Source organism: Meleagris gallopavo, chromosome 29 (assembly GCF_000146605.3).
Source record: "Meleagris gallopavo isolate NT-WF06-2002-E0010 breed Aviagen turkey brand Nicholas breeding stock chromosome 29, Turkey_5.1, whole genome shotgun sequence".
Classification (NCBI taxonomy): Eukaryota; Metazoa; Chordata; class Aves; order Galliformes; family Phasianidae; genus Meleagris; species Meleagris gallopavo.
This window is the reverse complement of record NC_015039.2, coordinates 154,618-167,930: the sequence shown is the minus strand read 5'-3', so window position 1 is coordinate 167,930 and position 13,313 is coordinate 154,618. Positions and strand designations below refer to the sequence as shown.

Below are 13,313 nucleotides of genomic sequence, written 5' to 3'. Positions count from 1 at the left end.
TGTGGGTTCTGAAGCAGTTCCTTGTTCCCCACCCCTGCTTTGCATTGATGTGAAGCCAAGACCCACCTTGAAACTTGCCTGTTGACCTGTCTGTAGTCCTCCCCATCTACTGCATGTGGTTTTGGTGTGGACAGGATTGTCCTAACAGGCAGAGCTTGCCATGCTCTTGTCAGTGCTTTTGCAGCTGAGCTCATGCTGTCCTTTCAGACCCTGGACCCAGCAGAGGACTCATGTTTTTTCACAACTGTTGGGTCTCTTGATTTATGAAGGTGAAGAACTAAAAGAGAGGGTGCAGAAGGGAATACGAAAGTGAAAGGGAACCAGAGCAGACAAAGCGATATGAGACTCTGGAAATGGGCTATAGAGATGACCATCATGTTGTATTTGGGACTGGCAAAATGCAGGGCAGTTATTGTTACACACGTACAGCTTGTGATGGCCACAGTAAAAGAGTGCTGCTGCCCTTGACCATCGAGGTACATGGGAGCCCCACGTAATAAGGCCCTTCCCAGTTACTTGGTAAGAGTTCAGTGGGCTGTTTTAATCTTTTCTGTGCTCTGGAATGTGCACATCAGACCTGCACAAAGGGACACCTGGTCTGCATGGTTTGGCTAATGCTTCAAAAGGAAGATGTTAATTCTGTGACTGCAGCCAACGTGTGGGCAACCCCAGGCAGTCACTGCTTTGGGTTCCAGCCTATTGCTGAGTGGGCACTTTAAAAAAACCCTCCAGACTGAACCTATGCTTTTGTTTTTATAAGTTAGAACCTTGATTAAAAGCCAGGCAAGGGAAAATGTCGTCTTGAATGTGGTTTGTTTGTGCAGTTGAAAGTGAAGCCAGAGCCTCATCTACCAGAAAAAGGAGACTTTGTGCTGCTTTTAGTAACCCCAGGCACATTTGCCTGCTGGAATTTGAAGCTCAGAAGCAGGTGGTAGTTCTCTATGGAGGTAAAGGAAACACCAAATCCAACAAATCAATGTAACCCTGGAATGTGAGAGACCTCCCCCGCCCCCCGGTCAGCCTGGTCCCCTCCACCAGCCCTCTACTGCCAGCCTTCACGACCACAGTGCTGACAAAGGAGCTGGATGCAGAACTCAGAAGGCAAAACAAGACTGGGAACTTGCTCACTTTCCAGCATATGAAAGGAGGGACAATTCTGTAACTCATATTTCCCAGCCTCACCAGGCAGATCTGTTCCTTTCTTCTATCTCCAGCACTTGCTTATGAGAAGCCCTCGACAGAAAGCCTTCCTTATTTCCTCTCATTTTCTCATCCTCTTGCCTTTTGCACTGGGTGGGAGACAATGTAATTCAAGACTGAATTTATGCGATTAGGTTCCAGCAGTGACTAGGCAGGATTTAACTGATGAGATTTAAAGCTGCTTTATTCACAGTAGTAAGGAACCTTCTTCCTTTGATGGGGTGGAATGGGCACTGGATGTCCCCTGATGTTCTCAATTGGGAACAAATGCAACTACCCCAAGCCCCCATTAGCTGAAGGCAACACTGAGGAAAGAGATCACAGTCTGACGTGTGGGAGAGGCAGGGGAGTGTTTTCCAGGTTGGTGAACATCAGCCTGGATGTGAAATCATGTATATGGGCACTGTAGTTGTGAGTACAATCCTCACAAGTGGGATTATGGGTTACGTTCATCTTAACTATAGAAGAAGTGGAAGGGCACAAAAGAGGCTGTGAAACGAGGATTGCGTGGACTTGTATGGTCTTCCTGGTGCCAGCAATAAAAGGCCCAGAGACCTGGGTGATGCAAAGCACTGAATGCCAGAGGAGCAGGCTGTAAGAATCAAAGTCACTCTTATCAAGATCTTGATCCTGAAAAGAAATGCACATAAAGGCAGAGGCCCTCCCCCCCAGCATTCTTACTCCAGCACAGTGAAGAAATTGAATGAGTACAATCTGCCTTTGGTCACAGGATTGGAGAAGAAAGTGGTTAATCCCTTTCTCAGCACTCTGCAGCTGATGAAGTGAGGGGGAAAGCTGGAGAAAGGATGTTCTTCCTGGGCTAGTGTGATTCTGCTGATGGAAAGCATTGCTAAATCGTGCAAGCTCCACAACAGAGAAGAATCTGTGCCTAAATGTAAATTTACCTCTTCTCTTCCCTCCTGAGTCACCCATCACAACTGCAGACACAAACAACCATTTATATCCCAAATTTCCATACAGATTTCTAGTCAGACCAGTCCTGTTGCCATTCAGCTTGTACATTCAGACAAGGCAGAAATGGCCCAGCAGGCAGGGTGCAGCCATAAGAGTGCTCACAGAGCGAGTTTAACAGTACTTGTGCCACAACAAAACTCAAGCTGGTGGAAGAGTCACAGAATCATAGAATAGTTGGGGTTGGAAGGGACCTTCAGCTCCAACCCCCTGCTTCCCTAAAGGCAGGGACACCTCCCAAGGTTGCTCCTTGAACACCTCCAGGGAGGGAGCATCCACAATCTCACTAGGCAACCTGTTCCAGTGTCTCACCACTCTCACAGTAAAGAACTTCTTCCTATTATGTAGTTTAAATCTACTCTCTTCCAGTTTAAAGCCATTTCCCATCATCCTGTTGCTATGTGCCCTTCTAAAAAGACCCTCCCCAGCTTTCCTGTAGGCCACTTTAGGTACTGCAAGGCCACTAGAAGGTCCCCCTGGAGCCTTCTCTTCTTCAGGCTGAAAAGCCCCAGCTCTCTCAGCTTGTTCTCACAGGGGAGGTGCTCCAGCCCTCTGATCATCTTTGTGTTCCTCCCTTGGACCTGCTCCAACAGCTCCGTCCTTCTTGTGCTGGGGTCTCACAAGAGCAGAGCAGAGGGCAGAATCCCCTCCCTTGCCCTGCTGGTCACACTTCTCCTGATGCAACCCAGGACACGATTGGCCTTCTGGGCTGCAAGCACACACTGCTGGCTCACATTGAGTCTTTCATCAACTGACAGCCCCAAATCCTTCTCCTCAGGGCTGCTCTCAAGCCATTCTCCATCCAGCCTGTACCTATGCTTGGGATTGCCCCAACCCAGGTGCAGGACCTTGCACTTGGCCCTGCTGAACTTCATGAGGTTGGCGTGGACCCAACTCTGAAGCCAGTCTATGTTCCTCTGGATGGCATCCCTTCCCTCCACTGTGTCAACTTCACCACTCAGCTTGGTGTCATCTGCAAACCTGCTGAGGGTGCACTCAATCCCACTGTCCATGTTGCCTACAACATTAAATGGCACCAGTCCCAACACCAATCCCTGAGAAATGCCACCTGTCACCATTCTCCACTGGGTTGAACACAAATCTCTGAGTGCAGCCATCCATCCAATTCCTTGTCGAGTAGGTGGTCCATCCATCAAATTATTTTTTGTTCAATTTTGTGATCAGAATGTCACGCGGGGCAGTGTCAAGTGCTTTGCACAGGTCCGGGCAGCTGATGTCAGTTGCTATTCCTTTATCCACGGATGCTGTAACCATCACAAAAGGCCACCAAGTTCGCCAAACATGATTTGCCATTGATGAAGCCATGTTGGTTACCACCAATCACCTCATCTTTATTTTCCATGTGCCTCATTAGAGCCTTCAGGAAGATCTGCTCCATGATCTTGCCAGGCACACAGGTGAGACTGACTGGCCTGTAGTTCCCTGGATCTTTTTTCCTCTTGCCTTCTTGAAAATGGGAGTTTTGTTTCCACTTTTCTATCAGTGGGAACTTCACCAGAGTGCCGTGACTTTTCAAATATGATGGATAACAAGCTTAACAAATTCATCTGCCATTTCCCTCAGAACCTGTGGATGGGTCTCATCGAGTCCCACGGACCACCAGCACCTTCAGGTTCTGTAGATGGTCTCAAATCTAATCTTCACTTAAAAGGGGCAGATCTTCCTCCTCTCAGTTCTTACTTTTACTTGTGCTTTCTGCAGCTTGGGCAGTACAGCTAGAGCCCTTGCCAATGAAGACTGAAGCAAAGAAGTCATTGAGCACCATAGCTTTCTCCATATCTCTTGTGACCAGGTCTCCAGTTTCCTTCCTGAGAGGGCCCGCACATTTCCTGGCCTATCTTTTATCACTGGTACACCTGCAGAATTTCTTAATGTTCTTCTTTATGTTCCTGAATAGATTTAATTCTATCTTCTATTTATGCACCATCAGCTTCTCCTGTGAAAATGACACATCCAGCAGTGGCTAGAAAGGAGTGAAGGATCCTGCACTGGACAGCCTGTCCATCACAAGAGACCGAGGACTACAGAGGCACAACCACAGTAACAGTCACATGAAAGCCCTTGGCTCTGCCACTTTGGAATAGGCATCATTTAACTCACTTTTAAAAATATTCCTTGCCCTGTGGTGAACACAAAGTAATCAGAGGGAGCTTCATCCCAACAATCCAATCACAAATGATACTTGGATTTTAAATAATCTTAATGGTGGAGGAAAGGTCATCATGTTTTATACCCTTAAAAAGCTAGTTAGTCTTGCCTTCCCAAATCACCATAGGAAGCAGCAAAATGACAGCTTTCCTGCTTGTTGTGGTTAAGGGAAGGGAGTTACTGCACTAAGTACTGCCAGCCTTCCACCAAATAACAATTAAATGTGCTCTTTTATCAAACAGAACACACATTAATCGGGATGAACGAGGGCATCTGTCTGTAAAATTAGAGGGCTTCCTGAGTAAGTAAAGTTTGCTTACTCAACACAACAAGAATATAACAAATCACTGCAGTTGCCTTTTAGAAAAATAAAACAGGTCCAAGGCCATGTGATTCAAAATCTTTTTATTATGAACTGTCATTCTGAACAACAAGAATCTTGACAAAACCAACCCTAATTTTGCACATTATGCTAGTCAGCAAACATTATTTTACACTGGCAGTAACACTAATGGTAAGAAGTCAGTATTTTGAGAACTCTTTTCAAAACATCAGTGGCATTAACTTTATTCTAGACAAATACCTTGTGTCGTTTCTTAGTTTTTCGTGCTTGTAATTTAGATCTTATTTTGCACTTTGCATTCATTTTTTAGGAAGCATACTATTTAATCCAAACAATTCCACAGTCCTAGATGTACTGATAGTAAACTAAACTTTTCCCCATCCTCAGGAAAGAACAGCTATGTTAGAGCTTTCAAACATGCTCTAAACATTGGAAAACTTTTCTCTAAGTAAGAACTGCAAAACTCCAATGGAAACTTGACAAATACTTAGGTCTAGATTTCACCTGTGTACGTGAACATCGTAAGGACTGCATAATTGCATGTTGTAAGGATTGCATGCTAGAATTGTATGTTGTAAGGAATTCACAGAGGATTCCCCATTACTGTATGAATTGAAACACCATGCACCCACACGATGAAGTGACGGCTTATGGCTTGAAGCCGCAATGACACGATCAGGATGCTTTCTAGAAAGAAGACAGAAGAGTATAAATGAAAATATACTATAAAACCCTAATTTATCCTTAGTGGACACACTCAGATGCTGACAAGATAAAAAGCAGAAAGCGCATACACAGAAATATACTTCTAGATTTGATAAAATGATCTTTACTAATCTTTATGCAGATGCAATAAGAAGTCTCAGCCTCCTTCAAGGCTGAAGAAACTCTCACAACATATTTTATGCTCTGCAGGCTATAAAAGACCCTCAAATGACTTCACTAACCACAGATCTTATGACCACTGGTTACCACTGAGAAAAATTTTCTGTATCTATTCAGCAAAAAACTTAGTATTTTCCCAGATATCCAGTACAGCATCCATATAAATCACTTGAGACACCTACAGTTCTGAAAAGAGGAACACATAGTGCTGCTTTGCAGGTGCAGGACGTATATTTAAGGTGCATAGCAGAAATACCTGGAAGTTACTCTGTTGTGTAGTCCCATTTCAATGGAAGCTGGGAACCACATAAGTTCCCTCTACACCAAGACCTGAATTCATGCAAAGCTGTGGTTTATGCAGGGCATTTCTTTTCTCTGAGCATAACTACATCTGTTCACTTATAGCTAACACCAAACCATTATCATACTAAGCACCGAATGCACCTCTTTTGCAATGTATAAGCTTGTTTTAAAGGATCAGCCCAAGGTACCACATTTCAGCACGATGTACAAACTCCCATGTTGTTGTTTCTTACTTTTCCTCTCCTGTGAGGACTTCTGTGATTTCAGCACCTGTCACTTCAACATGAAGCTCTCTTCCTCCCACCTCCAGATGCAGTTAGATATTTTTTCTCCCTAGCAATGCTGGGTTAAGCAGTCCCAGTTTTACCCCTACTCTGAGCTCACTAGGCCTGACAGTGAGCACAGCTACACAAAGCAGGAAAATCATGTGGCCTAAGTGGGGAGCATGTGCGTGAGCAGTGGGTAGCAAGAATGGACTTGTTTAGAGATGAGGCTGAAGTGACTGGGTAGCAGGGCTACTTAAATTAGCACCATTCTAAGGAAGTCTGTCAGGAACATGAAGCATTATTTGTATATTTTATTTCAGAGAAAAGATACAGAAGATAATCCAAACATCAGATTCCTTAGGAAAAAAAAATATTATATAGTATCTCTCCTGTCCACGTAGTTCCCACAAAGCACTACTATAGCCAAAAATGTCATTAGCTGTCACTGTTACAGAAGTTACAGCACTCAAACCACATGCACTCTACTTACAGTCTTTCCATGATGCTGCATATGGGGAGGACTCAGGCGCACGTACACTTGAAGGAAGGTAATTCTTTTGTCCAGAGCTGACACTGCAACTGAAAGAATTTAGTTACTCCTCTTGACTAATGTAATTGCTCAAATTTATGCACTTTACTATAGTATGGAGCAGGAACACAAGGAGATGGAACTTTGCTGCCTGGCAGTGGTGACATTTAGAATATCTATATATGCTCTAAACACTATAAAGTCTTCCAGAGATTGTAATGAGTGAAGCTAGACAGCACTGTTAAACTTTTACAGGAGGACTACATCATGCTTAAGCCCATATATAACTGCAGGGCTGCCAGCTGGAAAACTGTTTCTGCACACTGGCTTAGACAAATCTTAAAACATACTGTCAGACCTCACATACAGCCTGCAATAGTGATCTACTGTTGGCTCAATGATGCCAGGCAGGGCAGCTCCATCAAGTGCACAACTGCCCACCATGCTTCTCCTTCATCTAAACCTATACTATGATTACACTTTACAAAGGGCAAGAGGGGATTTCTGCTAACACAGGGCCCTTACACCGGCACATCTGCCAAGTATAAAGCGACAAGCGGTCACAAAGGACTGCTAGCTAACCATTAGTTCAAGAGGAGAGGAGTAACTGTTTGAACAAACTCCTCCAAAGGGAGGCATCAGGCCATACCTCCAAGTCAGCATATTGGCTCATCTCTCATACATTGGCCAGACATCCAGCAGAACTGCACACTGGCTAGCCCCTCAAAGTGCCCTTCTCTTGTAAGGGCCAGCCAAAAGAAAGAAGGTAACAATGAACCAGCAGCATTAAAACATTCACTGTTAATGTTTCCCCTCTTCCCCTGGGTCTGTACATCAGCAAAGTCAGCAAATGTCCAGCAATCAAGGCTGGACTGGAAGTAGGTTGCAATATTTCTCTGTACAAAAAACACTGTTGTAAGTTATGAAATTTGCACTCCTTACCTGTTTATGCCAGAGTTGGTCATGCCCCAAACAAAAGGGGAATTTGGCTGCTCTAGCAACTCTGCAAAAGTAAACAGATGATGAGGCTCAGTACTAAGAAACTCCAGTAAGGCACAATTACATCAGATTGGGAGCATCTTCATCATTATTTTGACATGTTCAAGAAGGAATAGTAGTTGATATTGATGTCTGTTTCACTGGTATTTAACTGAGGAAAATAAACGTTATCATGTCCCCATTTTTATCACTGCTGAAAAACTAGAATAGCTTTTATGGGAAAGGGTGGATGTTTGGAAATGTACCTCCATGTCAATCACAGCAGGCATGCCTCCATGCCAAGAAAAGCCTGCTAAGCCAAGAGATGGACATTTAGTAGTAAAGAACATAAGCAGAGTGTCTTACATGCAACACCTAAGTGAATGGCATCTCTGAACTTATGTTGTAGAGATGGAGGACAGAACCGAGAAGAAGGCAGCACAGCAGAGAAGGAAGAAGTTCCCCACCTGTTTCCCAGTCTTCATCACATGGAGGTGCCTGCCATGTGCTTACAGCATTCACCTCATCTCTTTGGAAGCCAGAAGAACAGTGTGCTTCAGGAAGAAAGAAAAATCAGTGACTGTAGTCTGTCCTGCTTCAGAAGCGTTAAGTACATTGGATCAAACTGTAAAATAGTTCTTTGCTTTAGAGGAAAGTTCATGTAATTTAAACAGGTTAGACACACCCAGGAGCCAAACACTGATTTGAAATCATAAATAGCTTCTTCAAAGAACAGGAGATGGCTGCATTCCCTGGGAGTTGGCAGCAGGAGTGCTTAAGTGGAGAGAAAACCTGTTAACATGAATGCTGGCATGACTGTTAGCCTCACTGCAACTCTACAGAAGGTGGAAATCTATCTGTTCTTTAGTGTGGCAACAGTTGAAGAGCCACTGAAGAGAACTGAAAACTCACTGTATATAGCACAGGATACCCTTCTAAATAATTTGGGACAGACCCACCCATGCTGTTTCACTGGGCAGGAGATAGAAATGGTATGATAGACAAATCAAATCAACAACAGAAAACCCTGCAAGAGGAGCAGACCCACCTCTTGGTGGGAATACATGACTCAGGTTGCCCCAACTGCAGGGATTTTCATAGCATCTATTTGACGCAAATCAACTTTTCATGTGGCACCAGTACTCAAGCCTCAATGAGATGAGATGAGATGAGATCATCTGTACTGTCCTTCTAGTAAGTAAAGCATCACAGCTCCTGGCAGTGGTATGTCAATATGCAGTCTTGCATACAACCATGTTATTCAGAAAGCCTGGGAACAAAATACGTGCAAGGCCTATCTTGCACATCTGCAGTGTTGTAATGAATCTATCCAATAAACTGAAGCAAGACTCGGGTTTCTGAAGGCTGCTGTGCCTTGCAAAACTACAGACAATAAATGACTCCCAGTTTTGTTTACCATATGAACGATCTGGACAAACAGGAGGCCTTCAGTCCCTGCGGTGAATCTGCATCTTCAAAGCTCTCTTACCTATATCATGCTCAATGAACCCCTTGTCCCTGCACTTCGATATGTGATCAACGAGGTCGGCTCGAGGAACGAGATGGCGAGCATTGAACGGGCACGTGGCCAATAACTTTGCAACTTCAGGGTGACTCTGGAAAAGGGAAAACAGAAATCATGTGCCAGATCGACCAAGTTCACTTTTCCTTGTGTTTTCTACAGATTAGCAAGAGAAAATGATCTGGTGGGTGGCAGCCCTGCCCATGGCAGGTGGGTTAGAACTATATGATCCTTACAGTCCCTTCCAACTTGAGTCATTTTATGATTCCACAGTAACTGGTGACGTTGCTTTAAAAGAGACTAAACAAGGAATGGCAAAATATTGGCCAGATACTTACTACAACTGCAAGATGAAGCTGTCTAACAGACTTATTTAAAAGACAGTTCATTAGAAAAAAACAAAGAGTTGATTCAAATGAAACACACCCTCAGCTACACACCCTACAATTTGCTGCAACTCTGGCAATGTGGCCTCATGGTTTAAGGCACAGATGAAACTATTTCAAAAATAACAGCAAGGAGATGTTAGGTAAATCTAAACTATTCAGATATTTTAAAGCAAGTCAGCACAAAGCCAGAGAAATTCATTAATCCTTTCAAAACAAGTATTAATAGAATCACAGAATATCCTTAGCTGGAAGGGACCCACAGGAATTAAGTTCAGCTCCCGGCACCATGCAAGGTTACCCAAAATGCTGAGAACAGAACATTCACCCTACAGCTGCATTTTCACTGGAGGGCATAGCACTGCTAGACTGTTTTGAAAAAAATATATTTGGTAAATTTACTGGTAAGCTAAAAGAGGAACAACTCTCAGCAGAAACCAACACTCAGACTGTGGCATTTGGTAGGTTAAATAAAACAAACCTTGAGGGTACAGATGAGAATAGAAGATGGAATGCTTCCTATTACACGATTTGTATTCAAATTCTAGATAACAGATGGAGAGGTAAAAGAACCCAAAACTCTCTCCCAAATGTGCTGAAGCCAGGATGTCCAGTTTCTGCACATGTGCACATTAAATACTTATAAGCAACATAAAAAAAAGTTACAGCAGCATTTCTATCACTCAACAAACTGCAACATCCAACTTCTGTTCTAATGGGACAGATTAGGTGCATGTAACTCAGCCTGAGTTTTCTCTTGAACTTAAAGTGGGAAAATTTATCTGATCTCAAAGAGACCATAAATTTCTCCCTGACCTAATCATGAAGAGCCACACTGGTTTTAAGTGAGTCAATGTGCTTGAAGCTATTTCTAAAGAAGTAATTAAAAAATATATATATATATATAATATATACATGAAGTAAATACTAAATGGGATAATTTGTAAAGAACTTAAGTCATCCAGACAACACAATAAGAGTGAGAATATGCACACTGTATTTACACACACACACAACCCCCATCTGGTGCCTTGTTCAGCAATTCAGCTTACCTTCCTGCACTTCACAAGATGATAGGGAAAACGACAGGCTCTGATTTGATGTTGTTTATTATATGGACACTGTATTAATCTCTCTGGATCATCTAATAGATTTGAAGAACAGAAAGAGAGAAAAAACAAACTAGTAAGAAAGACAAGACGTAACATCACTAACAGAGTGAAGTGGAAAAAACATACCACCACATCAGGGATGTCATCTCAGGAAGTTAAGAGAGTCGTTCTTTCTTTGAAACTCATTGCTAAGGCATCACCTGTTTTGTATAATTAAACGAATCGATTTACAAGTTTGGGTTGACTGAGGCATTGTCAAAAAAAAAAAAAAAAGAGAACAGTCAGCAGTACAGTGAATAATAGCTTCTTAAAATATCTTATTAGACAGGTAACCACAGGTACCCAAAATTAATGAGACAGTAGTACTTCTCCAGCTATCTTAGGTGGGAATCTCTGGGATGATGATACACCCACCAGGGCCCTCAGGAACTTCTCAGCCAAGTCTTTTCTGATGAACAGCTAGATTTGCTGGAGGAAGGACGCCAGACAATTTAGTTTAATTTCTGAGGAAGGAGCATGCCTAATATGATGCATGAAGCTTTCAAGTGAAACTTCTTCCAAATCAAGCAATTATTTAGGAGCTAAGGAGTTACCAAAACACCTAGAAATACAGGCAATGAGCAGGGAAGCAGAAGAAGTACATACATACATGCCATATAAACATTCCCAGATCCTCAGTGAGGAAAAGAGCAGCAGCAAGGAGGAGGCACAGGTTGCCCTACTACCTGCTGCTACCTGTGGGGGTGTTTGTTGTGCACTCACAGAAGGCCACACTAGATTTCTTTCATCATTTCTGCCTTTGTGCACAGGCTTTTGGTGCACTTAAGAGAGATTACAAAATACCTTAAATAGATCTAAGCATTGGCTGCTGCTGCTTAAGCTCTCTCTCGCCACCACATCCTCTTCTCTCACACAATTGGTGTTCAGTTGTCTCAAGAGCCAGGTCAGGAGCTGTTGCAGCCCACAGGCTGGCAGCTCATCGAGATGCTTTTCCCAAGTCACACTGAGCTGACTTCATGTTCTGAGCCACCAGGAAAGAAGAACCTAATCCTTCTTTGCACTCCAGCTGTGCAACACTGCTGCTGTCAGCACCTCACTGCCATGAACCAGTCAGTTAAGGGTCACTAGAAAAGCTGAAAATCAAAGATTTCATTATTAAGATGCTCTGAGAAGCTTTATACAGGTTCAGCTTTCCCTGGAATTATAGACTGGCTTGGGTTGGAAGCGACCTCAAAGAACATCTAGTTCCAACCTCTGCTGCAGGCTGGTTGCCAGTCACCACATCAGGTTGCCTAGGGCCCCATCCAGCTGGCCTCAAACATCTCCAGGGATGGGGCATCCACACCTTCTCTGGGCAGTCTGTTCCAGCACCTTACCACACTCTTAATGTAAAACTTCCTGGATACCTCATCTAGATCTTCTCTCCTTTAGTTTAAAACAATTTCCCCTTGTCCTTTTACTACCTACCTACAGAAGAAGTTGATTTCCCTCCTGTATAATCTCCCTTTAAATGCTTAAAGATCTCCCCGCAGCCTTCTCTTCTCCAGGCTGAACAAGCCCAGCTCCCTCAGCCTGCCTTCACAGGAGAGGTGCTCAAGCCCTCTGTGCATCCTCACGGCTCTCCTTTGGACCCTCTCCAAAAGCTCCACATCATTCCTGTGCTGCTGGCCACAGGCCTGGAAGCAGTACTGCATATGGGGTCTCACAAGAGCTGAGTAGAGGGGGACAATCACCTCCCTCACCCTGCTGCTACTCCCCTGTCGATGTAGCCCAGGATACTGCTGGCATTCTGGGCTGCAAGTGCACACTGCTGGCTCATATTAATTTTTTTTTCAGCTACCAGCATCCCCAAGTCCTCCTCTGCAAAGCTGCTTGCAAGGAGATCTCCCAGTCTGTATACAGATCTGGGATTGCCCCAGCCCAACACCTTACTCTTGGTGCTCTTGAATCTCATTAGGTTTACATGGGCATTCTCAGCACAAAGAAGAAAGCAAGGATGAGTACCTGATGGAGAAGAAAGGGAACCTTTACTACTACATCAAACAGCAACCACAAAAGTCACAGAGCTGGCCTGGCCAGGTAAACAGATGCAGTTATTAATCCAAAGACTGCAGCAAGCAAAGGCTCTGGGGCACAAAAGCATGGAAATCACACGCAATGCTGCCCTGGTCAACAACGAGCTAATGGGATGCTCCTTGGCTCTGTCACTGGACAAGTCTGTCTGAATAAAACTCCTTAAGACCAATGTGGTATTAGGAAGCAGGCATTCTTCATTACAGGTGCATGGGGGACTGCCCTATCCGGGATACACACCCAGGAGCTAAGCACACAGATTATATATACACAACATGCGTGAATATTCAGGCAATTTCCATGAAGTGCCCACCTAAGAATTGCTGTACATATTAACAACTGTCTCATAATGTCAGGGTAGGGAACCCATCACAGAACAAAGCATGGCTGCGTCACCGGGAAGCTCATGATCCCTATTACCAGACATCTTCCATACATATCCCCACACCTCGAGGACTGTTTGTCCTACAACTTTAGAGACCTGCTCCGTCACTGGGCTGCACGCCCATCCTGCAGGTGGAAAAACAGAGAAATTGCTTGCAGAATCCAAGCTTTTTTTTTTTTTTTTTGCTTTT

General features: G+C 43.9%; 1 protein-coding gene across 2 annotated transcripts in view; it reads right to left on the bottom strand.

Annotated features, from left to right (window-relative positions):
• Window positions 1–4,729: 4,729 nt before the first annotated feature.
• The window catches only part of LOC100548520 (gametocyte-specific factor 1-like), an 11,323-nt gene continuing 2,739 nt past the window's right edge, over window positions 4,730–13,313 (bottom strand). The window contains exons 2-7 of one of the 2 annotated variants that reach the window (XM_010724429.3): window positions 10,606–10,697; window positions 9,135–9,261; window positions 8,113–8,199; window positions 7,610–7,670; window positions 6,629–6,717; window positions 4,730–5,371 (exon numbers count right to left, since the gene is read on the bottom strand). In XM_010724429.3, coding sequence (XP_010722731.1) covers window positions 5,370–5,371; window positions 6,629–6,717; window positions 7,610–7,670; window positions 8,113–8,199; window positions 9,135–9,261; window positions 10,606–10,697 — 458 coding nt within the window. In that variant the 3' untranslated portion in view covers window positions 4,730–5,369. The remainder of the gene's footprint in view (window positions 5,372–6,628; window positions 6,718–7,609; window positions 7,671–8,112; window positions 8,200–9,134; window positions 9,262–10,605; window positions 10,698–13,313) is intronic. The other variant, XM_010724430.3, reaches the window with a different exon arrangement.